General features: G+C 42.5%; 2 protein-coding genes across 4 annotated transcripts in view; one reads left to right on the top strand and one right to left on the bottom strand.

Annotated features, from left to right (window-relative positions):
* Nt5dc1 (5'-nucleotidase domain containing 1) overlaps positions 1-26,319 on the bottom strand; it is a 109,750-nt gene that overhangs the window by 78,317 nt on the left and 5,114 nt on the right. The window contains exons 3-6 of one of the 3 annotated variants that reach the window (XM_028769005.1): positions 24,716-24,787; positions 20,816-20,976; positions 16,889-16,968; positions 15,262-15,346 (exon numbers count right to left, since the gene is read on the bottom strand). In XM_028769005.1, the coding sequence (XP_028624838.1) occupies positions 15,262-15,346; positions 16,889-16,968; positions 20,816-20,976; positions 24,716-24,787 (398 nt within the window). The remainder of the gene's footprint in view (positions 1-15,261; positions 15,347-16,888; positions 16,969-20,815; positions 20,977-24,715; positions 24,788-26,319) is intronic. The other 2 variants (XM_028769006.1, XM_028769007.1) reach the window with 2 other exon arrangements.
* Positions 7,374-14,235, top strand: Col10a1 (collagen type X alpha 1 chain). The gene is made up of 3 exons (XM_028769003.1): positions 7,374-7,438; positions 7,956-8,124; positions 11,388-14,235. The coding sequence occupies exons 2-3, from the start codon at positions 7,971-7,973 to the stop codon at positions 13,256-13,258; spliced, it is 2,025 nt and encodes a 674-aa protein (XP_028624836.1). The 5' UTR covers positions 7,374-7,438; positions 7,956-7,970; the 3' UTR covers positions 13,259-14,235.

The raw sequence follows: 26,319 nt of genomic DNA, 5'->3' as shown, positions 1-26,319 counted from the left end.
CACCAAATGTCCCTTCACATTTTTTTTTTTTTTTAAAGATGAGTGTGGCATGGCTCGGTGGCAGAGAGAGCTGTAGTCCCCACAGGGCCCTAACTGAACTTCTGGGTGCATTCACCATTTCCACTGGGAAAAAGATGATGTAAGAAGGGAACGGAACACCAGTATCCTGTTGAGTAAGGGAGGTGAGGCACAGGCTGAGTCACTGGCCCTTCCCTTCACTGGGCCCTGTCACCAGCACTGTCCCCTTCAGACACCAAACCCATACAAGAGGAACAGGCAAGCAAATCTCTCCACCTAGTGACCCATGACCTTTGCTCCCCATGCCCTTCACAGCTTATAGTCTATAAGGGAATCATAGATGTTTACAGTCAAAATGCTATACACCTTAAAAGAAAGTTCTGAATCAAGGGAATGTCCTAAGCATGCATCACAGAGGGGCAAAAAACCGTATAAGCTCTCCAAAGCACAGGGAAAGTGACCCAGAGATATGGCCCAAACCATGTGCTTTCCCTGTAAGATGTATAAAACTACAACTAGATCAAACTGTAGCTTTTTGCCCTAAGGTGGGTCAATACCCAAACAGTCAGTAACAAATAGCGCCATTTTATTTGTAAGGCTGTAAGAAGAAATGGCACTTGAGGGAATATGCACAATGGTCCATTATTGATGTAGGGGAATTGAATGATGTCTGAGAAGGCTGTGAACCTGTGTTTACTTTCTGACCCATGAATCCAAATTTAAAGAGTCTCTTCCAAAGATATCAAAACAAAAAACATTTACATACACAAAGTTGCTCACTGTAGAAACATTTGCTTTAAGCCGGGCAGTGGTGGCGCACGCCTTTAATCCCAGCACTTGGGAGGCAGAGGCAGGCAGATTTCTGAGTTCGAGAGTTCGAGGCTACAGAGTGAGTTCCAGGACAGGCAGGACTACACAGAGAAACCCTGTCTCGAAAAACCAAAAAAAAAAAAAAAAAAAAGAAATATAAATGACAAGAGACTAACCAGCTAGACAATGGTAGCAAACACACTGTACATCTACACATCTACAATCTGTACTATGAAACTGTAAAAAGAGTCAAGATCATTGCTGTATGCATATGGGTTTCATGATAAACACTTACATAAAAACAGATAAAATATAAGAAAGAGAAGGAAAGGAATGAATTGTTTACAAGAGGAGACATTAGTTTTTGAAAGGGCCTGGAGAGATGGTTCAGCTAATAAAGTTTCTGCCTGTCAAGAACAAGAACCTGAGTTTGGAGTCCCCCCCCCCCACTCTTATGAAAATCCAAGTGGGAGAGACATGTCTGTAATTCCGGGGCCTGTGTGTGTGGGTGGTGGGGTAGGAGGCTGGACAGAGACAAGCAGGTCACTGAGGCTTGATCACCAGGGAGCTGCAGGCTCAGTGAAAGACCGACCTTTGGTTAAAAAATAAGATGGAGTAGCAGAAGAAGACACCTGATGTGCACTTCTGGCCTTTGCATGTGCACTTGGGACACACACACACACACACACACACACACACACCTACCTACAAAAGGAAAGTGAGAAACACCAGGTGGTTAGGTCAGCCACTGGGGTTAGAATGCCTACAGCAATCTTTGTTTTACAGGTCTGGGCTGGGGAATGAGCAATCTGTGCTGAGCTGAGCTCACTCTGGCTCCTGAAAGACAAGTCAGGGGGGTTGTGCGTCCTCTGTCTTCACTTTGGTGTCTAGAAAATGGTGAAGGTTGGCAGTGTTTAGACCTAGGGATTCAGCCAATATAGAACTGCTGCCCTCATGCTGGATTTTCACAGCATTACACAAGAAACAGAGAGATTGTAGGAAAGTTCAAAGCAGACGTAAAACAGGGCTAAACCAAAACAAACCCAGCAGTGAACTGAGTGGGTAGCACTGCTGGCTCTCAATGAACTACTGCAAGAGAAGTTTGAACATAGTCAGTTGGCTTCACAGATCTTCTGGAAAATGTAAAACGAGCTGCAAAATTAATCAGTTTAGCAGCTTAACTGTTTTCAATATCACAGTGTGAGTACAAACTATCTGTATTACAGAATAAGTCAAATGAATCACTGCATCACTGCAGGAGAGCTGGGGTGTTCTGGGTGGGATCAAAGAGTTAGAGATGTGCACCTGAGTTCCTTCAGCAAACACCCTGTGGTCCTGAGTGTGAGCCGCATATGTAAGTATGAAGTTATGATATTGCTCATACTAAGCTGACAGTACATGTGTGAAGCTTTTAGCTTTGTTCACTGAAAAAGCCGGAAATAACAACATAATGACCAATCCAGGAACAGTGGGCCGCTGTAGGACCCAGACAGCTGTACCCAAACTTCTATTTCTATTTCCCAATAAGACCACGACTTTATAAGAACTGTCTTATTCCAGATCTTGGTCAAGGAAAGTACAGAATGTTGGAAGGGAAAGGGTGCAAAAGAACTGAGATGATGTCAAAGGGATTTGGGAACCTACTTGAGGATGTTCTCACCGTCCAAAGACGGAAGGAAATCCTGAGCACTGATAAAAGTGTCATGGATTGCATGAACTGCATTTAAGTCCCTGAGTCTATGATGAAGCTTGCATTCACACAGACACTGGCCAGGCCCTTAGCACTGGAGGATGCTAAGAAGAAAGCTTCTGCTGTACACGCTAGTGAGCGCACCTCCCCTTTTCTTTTTCCTCTCTTGACAGACTGCATCCCAGGATAACCAAACATTGGCCCAGGAATTTTCTTTTTCCCTTCACGCAAATATTTTAGCTGATGAAATAAAAGAGGAATGATACATACAGCATTTTACAACCTGTAATGAAATAATGAACCCGGATGATCATCCTTGTCTAACAACACCTGAGACAAACAGCAACTGAGGGCCTCCCGGCAGACACCACACCCTCCTTCTAAAGTAGGCAAGTGTTCCTGACAGAGAAGTGTTTTGCTTGTATGTGGATGCATGTGGCTCAAACCTGCATCACATCCACACTCTAGATCTAACGAGCAACCAGTGAGGACAGCACTATGGTAGGCGCACAGGACAGATGACTCAGTGTTTCAACAAATGCACTGCTGGTGGGAAAGAAGAGATGGGGCTAAGCAAGCTAATAGCCAGTGGCGATTTATCAATACTACTGGATTACCACTCAAAATTATATGAGACTATGTGTATTTATACATGTCTATAATATACATGCATATGAATCTCTGCTGGTATGCATATATACATATAAATGTACATATGTAAATATATGTGCATACACACACACACATCTCTACACATATATACTGTACTTAATAGGTAAATAGGGAATTTTTTTAAAAGATTTATTTATTTATTTTATGTATACGAGTTCTGTAGCTGTCTTCAGACACATCAGAAGAGGGCATCTGATCGCATTACAGATGGTTGTGAGCCACCATGTGGGTGCTGGGAATTGAACTCAGGACCTCTGGAAGAGCAGTCAGTGCTCTTAACCGCTGAGCCATCTCTCCAGCCCCTGGGAATTTTTTTTTTTTTAAAAAAAAAAAAACAATTTGTGCTACATATCTTTATTTCCAACACTCCGGAGGCAGAGGGAGGTGGATCTCTGTGAGTTTGAGGCTAGCCTGATCTACAGAGCAAGTTCCAGGATAGCTAGACAGAGCTACATGGAGAAACCTTATATTGAAAAAACCAAAAAAGAGAAGAAAAAAAGGAATTTGTTTTCTGCAAAATCTAGTAAGATATGAATAAATGAATGGGCACCGTGCATGTGATTTGTTTCAAACTTTGGAGAGGTGGGCAGAGGTGGAAGGAACACCGGTGGCTTTGAGTTAAGACGAGGGGATGGGGCAGAGGTGGAAGGAACACTGGTGGCTGTGAGTTAAGATGAGGGGATGGGGCAGAGGTGGAAGGAACACCGGTGGCTGTGAGTTAAGACGAGGCGACGGGCACCTAAGTAGTTACTGTAGCCATTCCCTGCTTATAGATACGTTCAAATGTTTTCTATAATAAAGTTTGAAGTATAAATACAAATAACAAAAAATTAGGTAGCTAATATTAGAAAGTTATTGAAAACATATCAGACCACGTTCCATCTCAGAGTCTATCATGGCCACTACTTGGCTTTTGGCACCTTAATAAACTCCAAACACTAAGCACACTGTGTCATATCCCGAAAGAATGTAGCAGTGGGGTGAGGCTGAGGACCACGGTGCAAACACCGCAAGGGCAGGAAGGTACATTATTCGCATGGTGTTTACCCAGTGTCTAACATTTAAGAGGCATTCAAGAAATCTTTGGGAAATGAATGTTTGAATGGCCCAGGGTATGTAATGGCAGCTAACTGCTACATGTGCAAAAACAGCAATTCATATTTGATATTGAAACCTCATTGGGCTTACTGGCTAGAGAGGGTTGGCCCTTCTGTATCACGTAAATAAGCTCCTTCATAAAGTCACAGACCAGTCAGTCTGAACAGCTACAAGTAAATACCCAGAATAAAAATAGTTTTATACACACAATTAGGTGTGGGTGTGGCCAGCAAATACTCTGATTCTACAATCTGTTTTGGACAAGGCGGTGCTTCGTATGTGACTAACAAAGCAAACAGTAAACAGGGCCTCTGTGCTGAAGTAAGCAGTTATTTGCCAAAAGGGCTTAATATCCAGTCTGCCAGTAAGAAACCATGCTTCCCAAAGCTCAAGAATACTGACGGAGGTATGCACATATATTTAAACATATCCCCCAAAGAAGGCACACAATCCCCAAGCACGGACCTCATTTTTCCTTTTCTCTAGAGTATGAAATGAACTCTGACAATAGGGCAGTAGAGTATTTCAAGAGAGAGAGAGAGAGAGAGAGAGAGAGAGAGAGAGAGAGAAGAGAGAAGAGAGAAGAGAGAAGAGAGAAGAGAGAAGAGAGAAGAGGAGAGAAGAGGAGAGAAGAGGAGAGAAGAGAGAAGAGAGAAGAGAGAAGAGAGAAGAGAGAAGAGAGAGAAGAGAGACAGACAGACAGACAGACAGACAGACAGACAGAGACAGAGAATTAGCAATCTTCTAGTCCAAATGTTCTGTTGTGCTGATGAAAGCCAGATGGGTAGGAAAGCTAAGGAGGAAGTTCTGAAAATAGGAGGGGTGGTTATGGATGGAGAAACTGCACGGGGCCAGACTGCTGAGTCTACAGAGCTGAGAACTAGTTCACTAAGTGTACACAGGAATGATACCTAACCAGATACCAGCATCAGTCTCAAGTGTAGGCACTGGTGTGGATGTAACTATATACTGAATTACTAAGGATGCGTTTCTACAAAGCCTTCATCCTAGCACTGAGGAGCAGCCGTGTTACCTCCTGCTTCAGAATGGTCGCCAAGGAGCCAGCTGCAAAAGAAGGCAGCTTCTTCTCTCGCCTTTTGTGGTTTCTCAGATGCTGTACAGTTTATAGTACTATAAAAACTGGTTTTCAAAATATGATTTATAAAAGATAAAATACGGACTAAACTATCAGATCTCTGGTTCTCCTTATAATCTAAACTGATATAAAAGCTATATTTAAAACCAGGTATGATGGTACACTTCTGTATTCCCAGTATTTGTGAGACTGAGGCAGGAGGACTGCTGTGAGCTGAGAGATTCTTGGACTACTTGGAAGCACCAGGATAGCTAGGTAGCTAGGGTTATACACTAAGACCTTGACAAGCAAAACTTCTAAAAAAAAAAAAAAAGCTGTACGTTACACGTATCTGAACATTACATAGAAACATACATGATAATTTAGTTTTAAAAGTTTTAAAAATTTATTTATTTATTTATTTATTTATTTATGTGTAAATATGTATTCTTGAGTGCATGTATGTGTACCTCATGCAAGCAATGCCAGAAGAGGTCAGAAAAAAGAGGTCATATCCCTGGGAACTGGTTGTGAGCTACCATGTACCCACTGAGAACCAAACCCAGGTCTTCTGGAAGAGCAGCCAGAGCTCTTAACTGCTAAGCCATCTCTCCAGTATCATGGTAATGTAGATTGCTAAATATGGCAGTCAGCAAAACATTTAAGAGAAGGGAAAGGAAGAATAAATTATGCATCTATATTTCAGCAAGGTGGCTATACAAGGTTTTGTTCAAGCACACACAGGAAAAAAACTAACAAGGACAGGAAGATGAAAAGAACAAACTTTTTTTTTTGTCATTTACTAAGAGTCGATATTCTAACTACCAATCAATCCTGAGCCCTTATTACTCTAATTCTAGCTAGATGCAAAAAGACTGATGTATTTGTACTGTGTACTGAATTTGCTCCAAACACGGTCACCTGTACAGCTGACACAACTCAGATCCACAATGACGGCATTAACAGGGATACAGAACTTGGTCTCTGGGCTCCTCGAAACTGCATTTCTTAGGATCCTGAAACACTGACAATAGCTCTCTAAGGCTGTGAAAGAGAAAGTCAACTACTTACACAGATGGAGACCATGTTCATTTCTTTGGGAGAAAAGCCTAACTGGGACGCTTCAAGATCCCCGTAGAAAACTGCATCATCAGTCAACTGTATTCTTAAAGGGCAAAGCCTGAGAATTTCTCTCCCTTTGAAATGAATGTAGCAACCTTATACAAACATACAACAGGATTATCAGGGTCACAGCCTTTTCAACTACAGGGTCCAATGAGAACTAGAGGAGAGCCTAAGGCCACTTGCTGACCTTTTAGCAAGTGTAGCAGTTGAGTAGAGAACTTAAACCCTTCAGGGACACTGAACAGCTAACAGCCATAAGTACAAGATGCCTTGCACTTTCTCTAGAGTTTTAAAATATTTAATATAAATATATCTGAAATATTTAATGCTATCTTTTTCATGCTTCTAAGAGTTTTCCCTAAAATCCTGTTTGGCGAAAGAATATACCTACATTTTCACCTTTTCCCCTTGAGCTTAAGTCTCCCAGGTTAGCAAGCATTTAGGTAAGCTATTTTTACAGAATTTTTTTCCCCTAATAACTGAAGGATTAACATGATGATTTAAATCCATATTCTCCCCAAAATAAGTCTCATATTTTTGTATATTACCAAGTATTTTTAGTCAAATAACACAAGAATGTACTTCTTTCAAAAGGACAAATCATCACTCCATCATGAACCAACACTGGAGTCAGAACTCCTAAAAGGAAAACAGGAAAAAAATGGTGCACAGCTAAAGCTATTAATATACAATGGAGACAAAGAGTTTATTTTTCAATGAGAATAACAAGGAAAAGAGCCTGATTTTGTATGGCTGCCCAATAGGACTTCCCACCTTAATTAGTGCTTCTGGCCCCTGAGGGGCGGAGCTTAGGGCCAGCTTAACCTCAGGCAGTAAGGGAAAGCCGGTATAAATACTCCAGGGCAGCTGTGGGAGGGCATTATCCACTGCTCACTGCAGAGGGAGCCAGGGAAGCGGCCCCACACATCTCCAGGAACTCCCAGCACCAGGTAAGCCTCTGCTGAGGGTCAGTGGGAGACATCCCTGCCAGCTGGCTTGGAAACAGGCTTCATTCAGTCACCTTTGTGTGTGTGCATGATTTTTAAAAGTGGCTTTCTACCAAAAGGTACCCAGATGAGTTAATTTGTATTCATCTATTTAAGACACTGTTAATGAAAATGACTGTATGATTTTTGCCTTAATGTGAATTTCAATTTATCTTGAAAGTTCTAGCTATTTCAAGTTATGTCAAAGACTCTGGATTATTTAATATAGTCATCTAGTAATGAGACTATTTGGTGGGGATCATTTTATTTTAAGGCAGCTAACAAAAACTAGTAAGACATATATATGCATGCAACAAAAACTTTCTTCTTACAGTTTTATGGAATATATTCAAAGTATAAAAGGTCAGTCATTAAAAAAAAAAACATGAGAAACCTATATAAAGCATCATTTGTAGAACATCACAGCAATGAAACAGATCAGTGATGGAGTGATGTGTAATTATTCTCTTCTGTTTTTCAGAATCCATTTGAAAATATGCTGCCACAAATACCCTTTCTGCTGCTAATGTCCTTGAACCTGGTTCACGGGATGTTTTATGCTGAGCGGTACCAAACTCCCACAGGCATAAAGGGCCCACTTGCCAGCCCCAAGACACAGTACTTCATCCCATACGCCATAAAGAGTAAAGGTAAACTCAACTGTACATTCTCTATTTACCAGATGTTAATGATGAGCCCTTTAACAAAATAACTTCCAGTCTGTTCGTATTCTATGTCTAAGTCTTGATTGGCTTGAGCTATTACAGTGCAATGATGCTTGGAAGTAACATGTCAGTATAGGAAGGTAACACCCTGGAGAAGTTGGTGTGAGAGAAAGACTGAGGCATATCAAAGACTTTTTAATTATCCAGACTCTAGAAATATTACTTCAATAAAATTAAGTTACTTTAAACTAAAAACAATTCCATAGAGTAGAAATTTTGTATCTAACTACTTATATAAACATTTGGTTTTAAAACTCTAGCCTGAAGATATTAAAGAAAACTGGTATCAAACAAAACCAGCCCTCAATAAACCTAATGGGCAAAGGAAGCAACAATTCTCCTAATTACTTATACATCCATATACAATGGAGTTGGTCCATACATGAACTTAACTGCTAAGTGCTAGCTGTGTGGGCTCAGAGTTCCAAGGGCTGCTGTAAAGTTTAAATGTGTCTACATGTGCCGAATGTGTATGTCTAGCTATTGCTACATTCATGCATGGTTTCTTTCCCTGCTCCTCTCTCAGGGAGAGCCTGAGACATTTTTATCTTTCTCTGGAATCTATCCCTCACCTGTCTGGCTTTGTTACTATGATGGATGTCGAGACAGTACAGGTGATGAAACTGTCAAGGAGGGCAACAATCAGGCCTGCTCTTTGCTAATTCCATCTATAACATCAGGCACAACTACTGATAATATAAACTATCTTCAGATTCCCTTGTCCACAGTATTTTTCATTTTGGCCATATATTTTGTCCTGCATTGATTGAAGGCATGTGTTATACCATTTAAATGGTGGAGTTTTGAAGGCAAGCATTTTGAAAAAAAAATCAAATGTTTAAGTATGTCTTTTTTAGAAGAGAATTTAGATGTTGCATGAAAGGTAGCTTAGTATTAAAAAGGATGATAGACACTCTTGACTGCCTCATAACATAGGTAAGCTGAAGGGAAGATAAAAGGAAGAAGGAATGAATAGAAGGCCGACTTAACTTACCTTAAAGCAGTGAGTGCGGCTGGAAATGCCAACGGGCAACGATAGGTTCAGCACTCTGATCAAATCCAGACTTTTTTAGAACCTTACACCTTTCATTATCACAAAAACTGTCGAATTAAAACCCAAATGCACCATGGTTGGAAGGGTAAAAGTATTTCTGTCTTCCCACCTAAACATTATCATTATCCTACTGTTCTTACAGAACAAATGGAAATATCATCTTAACAGACACAAAGCCAAAAAAGCTGTATTTTAACTATTAAGTCTACCTTGGTCTCTTTTTCATAATGAACAGAAATTGCATTCACTGCTCACCACGGCCAGGCCTGTAACAAACATGTTCACATCAAGGTGACAGCAGGAACCCACAAAGTTACTATGCAATCCCTGGGCAAATCTGCTCAGGAGAGAGAGAGAGAGAGAGAGAGAGAGAGAGAGAGAGAGAGAGAGAGAGAGAGAGAGAGATATCAGCCAAAGCCCATTCAATTGTGCTATGGGGAAGCTCCCCAGGCACAGTGCACAGTTGGACATGTAAGAACCTTAAGAGAAGGTAGCTTCTAGTATCTAGGGTTGCTGCTGCAACAGTCTTACTTTTCTAGACTGCAGGCTACAAGCTGATGGCTGTCCCCTCAAACACTTACAGAAGCCATTTTTACTTACACTGAGAGGTTTAGGATCCCAAGAGCAATGGTTCATGATACAAAGGTCCTCAACCTGTCACTGGAGGTCAAGTGGTGCTATCCTTTCCTGTCACATGTCATGAAAAACATATCTCCACAATTCCACGACAGTTATCTTTGTATAACTATAATCTTTATAATTAGCTGCTGAAGGAAATTCTGCATTTGAAAACTATGCCATTTGACTCCAAGCCATTAAAGATCCCTGATTTACTAATCAATCTTAACTGTGTCAATATTACAAATACTTATCATGAATGTATACCAAAGTTAATCTCAAGACTTATCTTTGAGAATATTAGTAATTACTGTTGTCTGACTACTCTTTTAAGTGCCAGCTATTTAATAGGAGAGGGTTAAAAAAATGAATGTACTTGCATATCAACAACTAACAGCTAAAGTAAATTATATTCTTAAAAGCATTAGCAAAGATAATTTAGAATTGTTAATAACTATTCCTTAGTCTCCAGTTTGACTTTTTAAAGTCACTAAAGTCTTAAGAGTTTATTATATTAAAAAAGCTTAGCCAAAAACTGATAGGTATACAGCTAAGCATTTAGCTCAGTGGTAAAGCCCTCACCTAGCATCTATAAGGACCTGGCTCTGAGGTCTAGAACACACACACACACACACACACACACACACACACACACACACACACCCCGTGCATAGTTAAACATCATTTTTACAGTTTTGAGCTATCTACTGTCTCATTAGATAAATCAGCATTACTTTGTACTTTGTACTGCTTTCCAACAGTACAAAAAAAATCTAAAAGTTTCTAGAAACTTTTTAAATAAAAATTGCATGAGTAAATATTAAAAATCATCTGCAACTTTACTGTCAACTTTACTAGTTAAATGTAATTTCTCTGAGAAATAAACACTTTGTATGATGCTTACAATGACTACAGCCAATAGACTGAAACAAGCATCGTCATCAGAGTACACGGTGGTGTCTAGTAGACTGTAGGCTACATCCCCCCACTGAGGTGCTTCTTAAAGTAAGCATCGAATGTTACATCTGAGGCCTCTAGGTCACCTTCTGTGCTTTCCTTATCTCAGTGGTCCAACAGTGTGTCCTGTCACAGGCACTAAATAAGGGGTTACTAAAGTTATGTTTAGCATACCAGGACAGTGCTTTGGTTAAATGAATCCACAGCTTTGCGAGATTAAGCACTTCCTGTGTTTTGATCATCAGTCTGAAACTATTTTATGAGCCTCATCAATATATTATGTATAAGTCCTGTCATTCTCTGTCTCCGTTGTAAGTTGATAAAGGAGAACAAAAGCCCAAGTACACATTGAGGTTGAAAAATAAGAAGTCTAAATCTAAGCTTGGTAGGTGAACAAATACATCACCCAGCCCATCCAGACCCACGCAGGACTGCTGTGTGTGTAGAAGAGTTACCTGAAACACAGGACATTACCAAACTCCGTCCTCATCATGCTTTGAGAATCTCTACTTGCATTTAATGTTACTTATGCTGGATGGTATGTCGGTGTGTCTTACAGGGATTCCAGTAAGAGGAGAACAAGGCATTCCTGGTCCACCAGGCCCAGCTGGACCTCGAGGACATCCAGGTCCCTCAGGACCTCCAGGAAAGCCAGGCTATGGAAGTCCTGGACTCCAAGGAGAGCCAGGGTTGCCAGGACCACCAGGAATATCAGCCACAGGGAAGCCAGGCCTGCCAGGCCTGCCAGGCAAACCAGGGGAGAGAGGACCATATGGACACAAAGGAGATATTGGCCCAGCTGGCTTACCAGGACCTCGGGGCCCTCCAGGCCCCCCAGGAATCCCTGGCCCAGCTGGAATTTCTGTGCCAGGAAAACCTGGACAACAGGGACCTACAGGTGCCCCTGGGCCTAGGGGCTTTCCTGGAGAAAAGGGGGCACAAGGAGCTCCAGGCGTGAATGGACAGAAAGGGCAAACAGGATATGGCGCTCCGGGCCACCCAGGCCCTCAGGGTCCCGCAGGACCCCCTGGACGCCCTGGACTGGGAAGAAGAGGTGAAAATGGCTTTCCAGGACAGCCGGGTGTCAAAGGTGACCGGGGATTCCCAGGAGAAACGGGGCCATCAGGTCCACCAGGGCCACAAGGTCCTCCTGGGAAGCAAGGACGAGAAGGTATTGGGAAGCCAGGAGCCACTGGATCCCCTGGTCAGCCAGGCATCCCAGGAGAAAAAGGCCACCCAGGAGCTCCAGGAATAGCTGGGCCTCCAGGAACTCCTGGCTTTGGAAAACAAGGCTTGCCAGGTTTGAGGGGACAGAGGGGACCTGCTGGTCTTCCTGGGGCTCCAGGTGCCAAAGGGGAACAAGGGCCAGCGGGTCATCCTGGAGAACCAGGTCTGACTGGACCCCCTGGGAATACAGGACCCCAAGGACCTAAAGGAATCCCAGGGAACCATGGAATCCCAGGTGCTAAAGGTGAGACAGGTCTGGTTGGGCCTGCAGGGCCCCCCGGGGCTAGAGGAGCAAGAGGTCCCCCTGGGTTAGATGGAAAAACAGGGTATCCTGGGGAGCCAGGTCTCAATGGTCCTAAGGGTAACCCAGGGTTACCAGGTCCAAAAGGTGATCCTGGAGTGGGAGGAGCCCCTGGTCTTCGAGGTCCTATCGGCCCAGTAGGAGCTAAAGGAGTGCCTGGACACAATGGTGAGGCCGGTCCAAGAGGGGAACCTGGAATACCAGGTACCAGGGGCCCCATTGGGCCACCAGGTGTCCCAGGATTCCCTGGATCGAAGGGTGACCCTGGAAACCCAGGTGCTCCGGGCCCAGCTGGCATAGCAACTAAGGGCCTCAATGGGCCCACCGGTCCTCCAGGTCCTCCTGGTCCAAGAGGCCACAGTGGAGAACCTGGTCCCCCAGGTCCCCCAGGACCCCCAGGGCTCCCCGGGCAAGCAGTCATGCCTGATGGCTTCATAAAGGCAGGCCAGAGGCCCAGGCTTTCTGGGATGCCTCTTGTCAGTGCTAACCATGGGGTAACAGGCATGCCTGTGTCGGCTTTTACTGTCATTCTCTCCAAAGCTTACCCAGCAGTAGGTGCCCCCATCCCATTTGACGAGATTTTGTACAACAGGCAGCAGCATTACGACCCAAGATCTGGAATCTTTACCTGTAAGATCCCAGGTGTATACTACTTCTCCTACCACGTGCACGTGAAAGGGACTCACGTTTGGGTAGGCTTGTATAAGAACGGCACACCCACGATGTACACGTATGATGAGTACAGCAAAGGCTACCTGGATCAGGCTTCAGGGAGCGCAATCATGGAGCTCACAGAAAATGACCAGGTGTGGCTCCAGTTGCCCAATGCAGAATCAAATGGCCTCTACTCCTCTGAATACGTCCACTCGTCCTTCTCAGGATTCCTAGTGGCTCCCATGTGAGCACTTCCTGTCATGCTCATTCTAATCCTCCGCTTAGAAAGGCTTCCCCCCAGTTCTATCGCTCCCTCCCTGGAGACGCATATGGAGGTACGCTAAAAATAATGTGAACAACATAACCGTTCTAAAGTGCACTCCCGAACAAGTGAGCAGTAACAGTGGGCATGTGAGCGTCCTCCCGGACACGTGGCAACCCTAAAGCCCGGGAACGTTTTTGTCATGCTATCAATATTTACATTTTTTAACAGAAGTTAAAAAAAAAAGCCTCACAAAAACAGAAATAAAACTCTAACTTACCATAAATCTCATTTCAAAAACTCAACATTCCCTTTTCAAAAAAGCTCATTTTTAATAATATGAGAGCATCTAGAAAACATGCAGGAAATATCACGTAACTTTATATTCTTTAAATACTTGAATATTCAAATTTCAATGACACTGTATACCCTAGGATAGTTCTGATGGTGCATCACTCGATGGCTAATACAACCCCTTTCATCAAGATAAATTCAAATGCACAGGTACATACATAGTTTTTGAAGTGCACATAAGAAACCAAAATACTGTATTAAAATTAATTTCAATTACAAGGTGCTTTGTCACAGCCGTTTCAAGCTTTTCTGCAATTACAGAAAGTCTACATCCTGGTGCAACTTGGAAACAGATGTCTGACTTATTCTTATGTCAGTAATACAGTGTGATTACTCTGATTTAATTCCTTGCATCTTTGTAAAATGGTTTTATGGGCTTATACAACATTAGAATAGAAACTTTGTGTGCCTTCCATTCCAGTGGAAGTATAAATTAACATTAAGGGGTTCAACATCAGACTAGAAATGAAAAGACATTATTTATTTATGCTCTGTACTGTATTTTTATATTACTGTTTAAAACTGGTAAGCTGTACCTCACTTATTAAAGCCTGGAGTATTTAATCTACTTGGTATTACAAAGCAATAAAACGACATGAATAGTCCTTTTTTCTACGCTGAGTTCATTTCAAGGCGACAACAGGCTGTTCTCAACTATGCTTTACAGCTTTTCATTGGCTGAAGCTAATAACAACAGTTATTAGGGGTGGGTGGCTTTACAGTTGTCATGCTCTCTCTGTGAAGGTGGGGATGGCACATGCCAGGTACTGTGAGGATATAAGCAACAGCCTCTACGAGCCTGGGCCAAAGCTGATGAGTAGACACAGGGAAATAAAAACACATAAACATCACTTCAAAACACTGGCTTTGTCTTGGAGGGAGAGAAGAAGGTGTCAGACAAATATCAAATTGGAACAAATATCCTGCAATTATTATTTACTGCCTTAGCACATTTTAGTCATAATATTTAAAATTATTTTGATGATTTGATTTACCGAAAAGAAGGCATTTTTTTTTTCCGGTGTCAATCAAAAGGCAACATATTTCAACACTTAAAATCCTGCTGATTAGCATCTACTGGCCCACTGGTTAATCAATCCAGTCTGACTCAATCACTAGGGCAGTGTAACATAAAGGCTATGCACTCCCTGAAATAAGACTCTCTAAACCTGCAGCAGAAGAAAACTAAAAGTCCTAGCTCAGGGGGGGCAGTAACTCTGCTCCCATTCTGGGCCAACCACTCCTGTTCCTTAAACAATGAAATAGAATGGAAATTCTATCAGCAGGCACTTTATCTGTCCCTCTGTTACCACTACGCTGAGGGTCACAGGTCATCAGCTCTGCTCTTAAACCAGAAAACAAGGACTGGGACTTTCATTCTAGGAAACATCCTCCTGCCCACGAAGGAGAACTGCACTGGGAAACATCTGAAGGTAGCTGGATAAACTGGCTCAGACTCCTGACAGTTATAACCACAGAACAGATAGAAATACAGGCATCAGGACTAATTTTAGAGCAAACATTTTTACCAGATTAAATCCCAAGTAAGAAGCAAAAGAGGTAGACTCTATCTAATTCAGTAGACATGGGCAGTCAACAAACCTCTACCAGGAGGCCTCTCTTCACGTTACTCACCCTTAAAGGCTGACATTTTAAAATTGTGTTGTATACCAGCAACTACATCCTTCCAAAAATCAAATGTTTTTTGACCTCTGTTCTGCTAAAAAAAGAAATTTCCAAATGTAACAAGTGCAGTAATTCTGCTTCTAAACATAGTGGTAAGCTACAGCAAATTGTAACAGGTATCTACTTTAAGGTAGGAATTTGGGTTTTAGAAAACCTGACAGATTAATACAGAAATATTCCTCAAAAGTCACTGCTACAAGTCAACGCACAAATAAACATCACTAAATATCACTGTAGTTCACATAGCCCAACTAAGGGAAAAATGTCCACTCATACAGCCCAACACTACAGAATATCTAACTATATAAGAAAGTTACAAAGCTCTGTTGTTTCTGAGATAACAGAACACACTTCTTAATGCATGATGGTAATACAGGGCCCAAAGCAGGTTAGCTCAGAATTCAGTGTCCACTTAACCCGCACTTCTATATAAAAATCGGTAAGTTACTGCAGCGGGATGGCTGAGCTGCTAAATCCGAAATGGAAATCATTTTATGGAAAATTTTCCAAGCTAGCAAAAAAAAAAAAAAAAAAATATATATATATATACCCAACTACACAACTCTACAGCTCTTTGCCTCATAGAAACATTAATAGTGTCTTCTCTTTATACAAAAAGGCCACTACATATTTATATATAATTATGCACATTACAAGATACAAAAGACTGATGACCTGGGCTGAAGTTCAGCAGTAGAGCCCTTGCCTGGAAGCTGCAGAACTTGGGTTTGGTCCCCAGGCTTGGAGGGGAGGGGAAGACTTGACACTCCCCCGACCCCCATTGGTGTCAGGTAAGGAGCAGACTCCACTTTATGCTAATAAAAACTACAATGCTGAGAACATGCCTCAGCGGAGATATGCATGCATGCTCTAGGCCCCGAGGAAAATCTCCAACTCCAAACTAAACAAAAATAGCTCCTGCTCAACGAAAACCTTCACAAATGTCTGACTATAATTCTCATTTTCATAATAAGCCACTTATATACTTAACTGTGACTTTAAAATACAATGTATGCAAAAAGAAAAGAAATACTGGCATGCAAACCCGGTTGCATTCATAGGTCTTAAATCTAGCTATAAATTGTCAAATCACAAGATTTAATTCATCTGGGCAGGCACAAAGCAAAAGATTAATTAAAAAATTTTGCCTCATGTTTCTCATTTGATATTCAAAATATATAAGACACATGGAATTTTTCTCAATTAACTGTACTTTTTTTTTTTAATCTGCTAATAAAACTAGAAAATATTTGTTCAGTGCATGTTTTCTGTTTCCTTATTTTAGACTTTTACGCCCCCTACTGGAGAAGAGGGTGTCCTTTTCTTGACCAAACTGCTTTTTTTTTTTTTTTTAAAAAAAAAAAGGGGTATCATTATTTAATTTTCCAAAAATATTTTTGACCAATTTCACCATGTTTTGCTTCCTCAGTCACCTCTGAAACCACCCAAAGAAAACTGTGAAATCTCAACCCATGAGCTACACATAATTAACTCCTCTTATTTATGGCTAAATACAGGGGGGTTTTTTTTGTTTGTTTTTTTTTAAAAAAAAAAAAACACCTTAGCGCCCACTCACCTTTGTTAAAGAGTCCACCACTCTGGCGCACAGAAGAGCCCCTGGCAGGTCAAAGTAGTTATCGTAGAAATAACACTTTCCTAAAACAAGCAAACAAACAAATAAAAATCAGTGTCATCAGTGTCCCCTGCTTATAGAAAATAGAGAGACGTGTCCGAGGAGAGTCTGGACGCTCATTCAATCATCTCCATTTTATGTCACTCTGTGTTGGAGGAAGAGAAGAGGTGTGAGTGCAAGTGGAGGCCGGACAACAGGTGCCACCATCCACCATTTGTTTCTAAGGACGCCGGCTTCTATGCATTCCCACTTCCGAGTGCTGGGATGACAAGTGCATGTGGCACATGACAGGGTTTCTGAAGGTGATTTCTGGAGATTGAACTCAGATTCTCCCCAGCCTTTTTCATTTTTATTTGGGGGCATATTTTATTCATATTACATTTGTCCTTGAATGTACAATGACAGTTTGCTGGATATGGAGAGAACTTTTTATAGTGGTTTTAGTGAAAACTCCCACTTCAATTCAAATTGGCATTGCTACAGGCTACCCTTTTGTTCATATTTTAAAGATTTATTGTTTAATGGAGTGCATTTGAGCATTGTCTTTGCATGTATGTATGCACTCTATGGGTACCTAGTGCCTATGGAGGCCAAAAGGGGGTGCAAGAGCCCCTGGAACTAGAGTTACAAACAGTTTTGATCTATGATGTGGATGCTGGGAACTGAACCTGGGTCTTCTGCTAGAATAGTGCTCTTAACTACTGAGCCATCTCCCAGTCCCCATCCTCATCTTTTGAGGAATGTTTAAGTTCCAATGACACTAAAAGAAAGTTGAAATAAGAAATCTGTAAGTTAAACATTTTATTAAAACACATTTCAATAGCAAAATATATAACCTCAAAGCAGAGTATATTATCAGTATAAAATGCAATATGAAGAAGCCATAATATATTACTAGTCACCAAATTTCATAACAGTCAAATCTAACATTAGAGTCCTATAAAACATTCTCCACAAACTTCCCTAACACCTGTGCTGATTAACCCATGCAAACACTGCATTCAACTTTCACGCTCCTTCAGACAAATCGGAAAACCTGAGAACATTCAAAGTAATGACAGGAAAAAAAGTCATGCTTCATGAGTAGCCTGTATCCGAAAAACTCAAGGGTCTCACCTGAGAAAAGAATTAAGGTTTAGTCTGTGTGGCCTTGAGGTAAATCGAATCCAAGGCCTTCCTTGGCACATCTGTCACCTTTGGATTGCCACGTCCCAGGTAACTCTCTCTTCTGATGGTGCATGTTGCATCCCTGTGACCCAATATCTGACTCCAGCTGTGCTGCTGAGTATCATGGCACGACAGATGTAACACAGTCGTCCTGTCACCACATGGCCCAGATGCCCAACTCAACTAACTCACCTCAACCTCCAGTGAAATCCAGAGCCCATTGTCCCCTATTTCTATAATACTGAATGTAAGCATCATCTAATTGTATTGTGGAACCACTAGACCTTTTCTTCATGCTTCTCTACACTAATAAAATTTTATAATGGGACGGCAGAAGGCTCAGTGGTTAAGAGCGTGCACTATTCTTCCAGAGGACCTGAGTTTAGATCCCAGCATTCAAGATTCCAAACACCTGTAACTCAGTCCCAAGCTGTCTTGACATCCTCTTCTGGGCACTGTGTGCACTTGCACTTAAAAGGTTTTATTTTTATTAGAGGCAGGCCTTTATTGTGTATCATAGTCTGATATCCTATGTGGGGTACCAGACAGAACTGGTTAGGTTGTTGCAAGTTTAGAACCCAGGTAAATAGGTAAACCCCAGCAGTGAGGTGGAAACACAGAAAACAACCCCAGGCTCTGACACCTGGATGACAACTCTGCCCAACAAACCAGGTAAGATTTGAATTGAGAACAGCAGGGGTTCAAACTTACTCCTGACCAGGTTCCTGTCTTGGAATAAATGACCATGACAACCCACTAAGAAGACCATGACAACAGGTCACGTAGCATAGAACCTAGAGTTCTCCATGCTACTGAGGTATCCAGATAGGCTCCAAGTGTAGCCATGAGCTTCCCTTCCTGGGCATCCCTTCCTGCAAAAGGCATTTTTATCTCTGGTTCACCCTGAGTAAGATGTATGCATCTTCATCTGCCATGAATAAAGCAGTTAGACAAGCAAGGACCATCTCCTTCTTCAAGGACTGCTGTGGGGTTTGGGGGAGGCCTTCCTCAGAGAGTGACATCGAAGTCTCCCTCCCTACTCCTGGCACTCACTTGGAGCTAACCTGGAGACACACACACACACACACACACACACACACACACACACCATCACACCATCACACCATCACACCTGTGCCTCATAGTCCCCAGCAGTGTCTATGTTCACAGGAGTTTGAGAACCACAGCATCTGTCCCAGATGTTTCTCACCTAGAGGAACACAGGCTGGGACTCCTATCTTAGACTGCATTCCCCCATCTCTGACTGGCATGTTGGCGGCCACCCCACCAGCAAGGAAGAAACACAGCCTAATACTTCTGCCTGCTGCGTTTCACCTCCCCTGAGTGGCAGGCACATCTGTGGTGCTGAGACACCCCAGCAGTGAGGTGGAAACACAGAAAACAATCCCAGGTTCTGACACCTGGATGACAACTCTGCCCAACAAACCAGGTAAGATTTGACCCATTCAAAGTCACCAAGATGCACATGGGGAAATGAAGCAGAAGGAGCTGTCAGTTCAAAGAAAGAATGCCCTTAGGTGGGCATGCAGTAAGCAAATGAGCCTGTCATAACTGGGTACCTGCTTTTTCATTGCTGTGGAATACTCTGCTTTTAAAAATACTCAAGATTTTGAATGACTTCTGAAGCAAAACACTTAGCTATGTGCTTAGCTTTCCCTGGAAAAGGGAAGAAATGACTTAACAGGGCTTTTTGCTCTTGGGAATTGAACATACAACTTCACACATACTCTACCAGTGAGGGCTGCTCCCAGCCAGAGAAAACAATTCATTATCATTACTTGGGAAGGAAAATTTGACTGAGATGTGTAAAAGCATCCAATACTGAACTCTAAGGCAAAGTCTCATTTTCCTTACCCACTGATTTTGTCAAACCCATTCACACCTCCTAATACTTTCAGCTCACCAGAAAGATAAACAAACATCTCAAAAGAAGGCAAATGTAAGAGGGCCACACAATAGTAACAAGCAAATGTTAGCCATTTTTAGGTTGTCACAGGTCTGAAAGGGAAAAGGTGCATTTTAATACTCTAGAGCAGTAGAAAAAAACGGAGGTTTAAGGCAGAGGGAACAGAGAAGCAGCCTAATTCTAATGAGGACTCCTTGTCCATCAAAAGATCTTAACCACTTCAAATCAGTCCATGCATATCTACGTCAGTAAATAATTTCTAAAATATTGCTTGTTTAGCTTTGGTTAAGCTCATCACAGACTTGAAAAGAACATGGGGAGTCATTTTAGAATAAAAATCAGAGGCAGGTGATAGGGCTGTCCGTAAGAAAGCAGAATCTAAGGGGACGGGAGTACAGGCGGTGGAGATATGAAGACGTGGGAGACGGGGAAGCTGAGGACAGAGCGTGCTACTAACTGCTGCACGAAGAACCCAGTCCAGCTAAGGGATGCACCATCCACAAGGTGGTCCTTTTACTCCAGAACAAACACAAGTGAAAGGAGATTCAAGGAAAGCTTCCTCACACCAGCAGAAACGTGGCTTAAAAGGAGATGCTGAACTAATGCCAAACAGAAACCAGACATGCTTGAGAAATAACATATCCTAGTGCCATAGAGTTCCATCCATTCCTTTGGACATCTTGCTTGGCAAGGGACAGAGGTGTTTCCTTTCCTTGTGCTCTCACACTAGAGGTAACAGGCTAGAGTGAAGCAGCATGAATGAGGACGAGCCCTACCTGAGCAGCAAGGAATGTCACCGATCGACACACTGCCTTTGTCTGTAGCACAAGGCTTGTCTGATGTACAGCGTTTGTCTGACGCACAGTGCCTCCAGTCTTTCTTGCCATAGGTCTCAGTCAGTGCCTCTGGAGTCATCATCTTGGTACCGTGGCTTGCCCTGTTGAAGAGAAAGGACTGCAGAACTCGTTACAGTTCCCGTGATTACATCTTTGAAGACAGTGAAACTACTTAACCCCATTCCCACTGGACTTAACATGTGATCCTCCTGCCTCAGTCTCCTGAGTGCCACTCATGGGCCACCATGCTCAACTATTGCTTTTGTTTTTATGTGTTTTGTTTTCAGCTGGGTTGATCTTAACTGGTCTGGGATTCTATAAGCCCTTCATGGTCATAGCATAAAAGTCTATTCACTTAAGGCAGAAAACACTTGCCTTAAGTAACACAAGTGAAAGTGGATCAGTTCAAAGCTTACTGTCTGGATGCTCTGGGATTTCTACCACAGCCCTGGCTCTTCTACGTTTAGCCTATCCACTAGCAAATGAGGAGGACCTGCCCTACACGGGGGGACTGCTGCAGAAGGTGTTGTCTTTTTGTAGAGAAGCTGTGGTGTCATCAAAAGACGGGACAAAGCCAGTGTGGCAGCACATGCTTCAAATCCCAGCTCCTCCAGCGTAAGGTCAGAGGACTGCAGGTTTAAAGCCATTCTGGAAACCTTAAGAGAGACCTTGTCTCAGACATAAAAGGAAAAAGAAAGCATTGGGAATGTAGACTAGTGATAGGAAACTAGTCTAGTGTATGTGTGGTCCTGGATTCTAACCCCAGTAACACGCACATGTGTACACACACACACACACACACACACACACACACGAGCAAAACACATATCCAACTGGAACAATATTAGGAGACAACCAAGTAGACAGGGTGGAACGGGTGACATTGGTAGCAGGGAAGAAGAGCAGGTTAGAATACGAGCCACATCAGCTCCACAGAAGTGGTACGCCCCTAGCACCAAGGGCCTGTGGAAACAAGAGTGGACAATCCACCCACACAAGGACACGTACATCAGACCGCCAAGCATGCTGGAATCACACTGGCAAGCAGCAGGCAGAGGAATGTACCAAACAAAACGAGATGAAGAAAGTTCTATGCTCAGAATATTGCTTCTGCAATGTGAAAGTTGATATTTTATATAGTTCTTTACAAGAATTTAATTTTGGTTGGAAAATAATCTGACAGGGAAAATGAAGAAATGGAGGAGACCAAATAAGGAAGAAAACAGAGAGTTCTCTTCTTTAGAGGCTGTCACTTCAGAAGACTGGGTCAAGATGGAGGAAGTCCAGAGGTAAACATGGGCAGACAAATATCTACTGTCCAGCATCAAAGACATCATCAGGGAGATAAAGTGTGCTAGTAGAACTCCAGGTTATTCAGAAGCTGAACTGGGAGAGACAGACTGGACAGACAGACAGACAGACAGACAGACAGACAGACAGAAATGAGAAACTAGAGAATGACTGAAGATTTCCCAGAACATGACCAACTTGACTACAGACTTAAAGGTCATGGGCACAGTATTTGCATACAGATAGACACACCCCCTAGCTGCCTGAAAAGATAGGCGAATAAAGGACAAAATAATCAGAGATAAGGCCATACTTGCTCCTTTTAGACACACCTCAGGGAAGAGTCTGGAGGAAATATGAAAGCAACTTGATTACAAAATAAATGATCTTTCAAAAGTATCCAAAGAGAGAGTGCTTGCATGGGCTCTATATTGAGTCTTCTTTGATGCTGACCAAATGGGTATGAATAATAACAGAGCACTACTGTATGGTCATGCTGGGATAACAACACTGTGAGTATGTGGTGGGAAGTAGATCTCCACTCCACGGTGCTCTCCCTAAGACTCAGCAGTGATGACAGCTTCTTACTAACTGCTTTTCATACCTTGATCAACCTGAGAGGTCTGCATGCACTCAGAGAAGAAGGATGAAAAGGAAACCAGAGCGTGGGGCTGACCTGGTCCACAAGGAGCCCTGCATGATGGAAGCAAGTAATGGCCTAAAGTGGTATACATAGACCAACAACCCCTACACAGTACCCATCAGTACCTTCTTTAATCAAAGGATCCCTGATGGTATTCTAAGTACCCAGTGAAAAACAAAAGTGCGATATCCATGATCTTTTGAGGATGTGGATCAAGTGGAACATTTCTACATTGTACAATGGAGTCAAACTTGTATAACCATTCTGGACATCAACTTGATGATTTCTCAGAAAATGGGAATAGATCTACCTCAGGAAGCAGCTACATCACTTCTGGGCATATACCCAAAAGATGCTCCACCATCCCACAAGGACTCTTGCTCAGTTATGTTCATAGTAGCCTCATTTGTAATAGCCAGAAACTGCAAACAACTCAGATGTTCCTCAACTGAAAAATGGGTAAAGAAAATGTGGCTTATTTATACAATGGAATACTACTCAGTTTTCAAAAACAAGGACATCAGGAATTTCGCAGGCAAATGGATGCAACTTGAGAATATCATCCTGAGTGACGTAACCCAGAACCAAAAGTACATGCATGGTATATACTCACTTATAAGTGGACATTAACCATAAAGTACAGGATAACCATGCTACAATCCACAGACCCAAAGAAGCCAAATAACAAGGAGGAGAATAGTTGAGTCTTTCTCAGAAGGCAAAATAGAATAGGTATCAGAGGTGGATGGAGGGAGGGAAGTGAGTAGGAGAGGGGATAGGGAGGGAAGGGTATCAGGTATAGGGAGAGCAGAGAAAACGGAAATTGGCTGGGGGCATCTCTAGGATGTGCCAGAGACCTGGGACAGAGGTGAGGGTAGGAAGGCCCTAGGGTGTCTACATGGGACAGTCTAGCAGACACTCCTAGCAGTGGGGATGTGGATCTTAAAGTGGGCACTTCCTGTAGCCAGGCCGGACTCCCAGTGGAAGGATAATAAGGACAGTAACCCATCCACAAAACCTTTGACCCAGTATGTGTCCTGCCTATAAGATATGCAGGGACAAAGATGGAGCAGAGATGGAGGGAATGGCCAGCTAATGACTGGCCCAAATTGAGACCCATCCCATGAACAAGAACCAATCCATGACACTATTAATGATGATATGCTATGCTTGTAGACAGGAGCCTAGCATAACTGTCCTCTGTGAGGGTCCACCTAGCAGCTGACTTAAACAGATACAGAGACCCAGATCAAAACATCAGACAGAGCTCCAGAAGTCTTATAGAAGAGTTAGGGGCATGATTGAGGGACCCAAAGAGAATAGGGACTCCACAGAAAGACCAACAGAGTCAACTAACCTGGACCCTAGGGGGCTTCCAGCGTCTGAAGCACAAACCAAAGAGCATATATGGGCTGGACTATGTTCCCCACATGTATGTAGCAAATGTGCAGCTTGGTCTTCATGTGGGTCATCCAACAACTGGAGCAGGGGCTGTCCCTGACTCTGTTGCCTGCCTGTGGATTCTGTTCCCCTAACTGGCCACCTTGTCCGGCCACTGTAGGAGAAGATGCCCCTAGTTCTGCAGTGACTTGATGTGCCCAGGATGGTGGTGGGGTGGGGTCCCCCTTATCAGAGAAGAAAGAGGGGGGTGGGGGGAGGGTGGTGATACTAGGATATAAAGTGAATAAATAAATAAATAAATAAACATTTAAAAAAGGGCAGGCAATGACACAAAGCATGTTATTTTCTACTTTATCTCATGAAAATATTTCTAAGAAGTTAAAAGGAATACAGAACTATTATCTGTTGTCTGACTGACTAAAATAATAATGCCATCTTGTAGCTTAAGGACTGTACAGTAGTAATAAGGTATCGTGGAGCCTTTGACCACAATAACATTGCATTACCTGAGCACAGTGCCGTCAGCTGCAAGTTTAATGAAGGTCCCATCCTCCAGATCCAATGCCAAACCCTTGCAACTAAAATGGAAACATTTGATTATCAATCAGCTCATACACTGAATTTACCTCAGAGAAAAAAAATCTGCATTGTTAAATGTTACAATGTTAAAGAGATCTTCTCACCTGAACAAAGGGTTTGCTAATCAATGTGGGTGAGCATCCAGAAACATGAAGTCTCACTTAAAAACAGGAACGTACGGAAAATTGCCCAAGAGGCCAAGGGTAGCATGTTTATCTTAGAAAGTCTTTAGACTTTTGTAAAAAAAAAAAAAAAAAAGACATAGCTCAAATGAAAAAATACTAAATGAAGATTATCCTGCACCTTGTTAAAATGCACCAATGTTTTCCATTATTGAAAATACATGGCCAGGTGAGATGACTCCGTGGGTAAAAGTGATTGCTGAGCAAAGCTGACAACCAGAGTTCAGGCCCCAGATACATGGTGGAAGGGAAAACACTCTTGCAGTTGACCTCTGACCTTCGCATGTGTGCTGTGGCACATATGTGCCTGTACCTGCACACACACAAACACACACACACACACACACACACACACACACACACACGAGTGTGCATGCTGCATGTGCGTACATATGCACATACAAATCAAACTGAAATACATACAAACAGAAATGCTCATGAATATCCACATCCACACACATTCACAATGCACAAGCTAGCTAACCTCTTTGCCAGGGTGTTTTCTACATTGTTTCTAATGTACTTCCATATAGGTTTACATATAAAAACTTACTGGTCAAGGCATCTTATTGAAAACTAGTAAAAGAAGGTCAAATACTAAATTCTAGGCTCTTTATTATAAAAGACTTGTGGGATCTGGAGAAAACTGGATAGATTAGGTGTTGTGAATAATTAACAGCAAAGCAGCACACTGGCAGGCAAAGAGCAATGTCAAAAACACATAAAAGGGCGATTGGGGGTCATTCTTTCCTTCACAGTAAAGTTTCTAGGAACAATAGGGTCACATGGTAAGAGCTTTCCGTTACCTCCCAGGCCAGAGAGGATGTACTGAAAGACAAATCTCAGAGGGACACACAATGAATGCGTGATCATTCTGCATGGATTTTTTATAATTATTATTTATAACCTAACAAGTATTTTCTTATTTTTAATTAATTTGTATGCATTCTGTACATGTTTTTATGTGTGTTCACATGTGTATGCCTGTGTGTAGGTGTAAGCCAGAAGCTGACATCAGGTACCCTCCCATCTATCCACCTTCCTTTTCAACACAATGTCTCTCACTGAACCTGGAGTTCACCAGTTGGCTAGGCTGCCTGGACAGCAAGGCCTTTGAGTCCTGTGCCTCTGCCTCTCTAAGGTCAGGATGAGAGCAGCACTCTTCCACTCCTCCATCCCTCCTCCCCACTTTCTTTCCTTAGAGAATTCTGTGCACATGTACAGTGTGCTTTAATCACACTCTCCTTTCCATATTCCAAGTCTTCCCCATCCTCCCTACTACCTATTCCCAACTTGTCTCTCTCTCTCTCTCTCTCTCTCTCTCTCTCTCTCTCTCTCTCTCTCTCTCT

This window comes from Grammomys surdaster, unplaced genomic scaffold, assembly GCF_004785775.1.
Source record: "Grammomys surdaster isolate TR1022 unplaced genomic scaffold, NIH_TR_1.0 190, whole genome shotgun sequence".
Lineage (NCBI taxonomy): Eukaryota > Metazoa > Chordata > Mammalia > Rodentia > Muridae > Grammomys > Grammomys surdaster.
The sequence above is the reverse complement of the archived record's forward strand: the minus strand, read 5'-3'. Positions and strand labels throughout refer to the sequence as shown.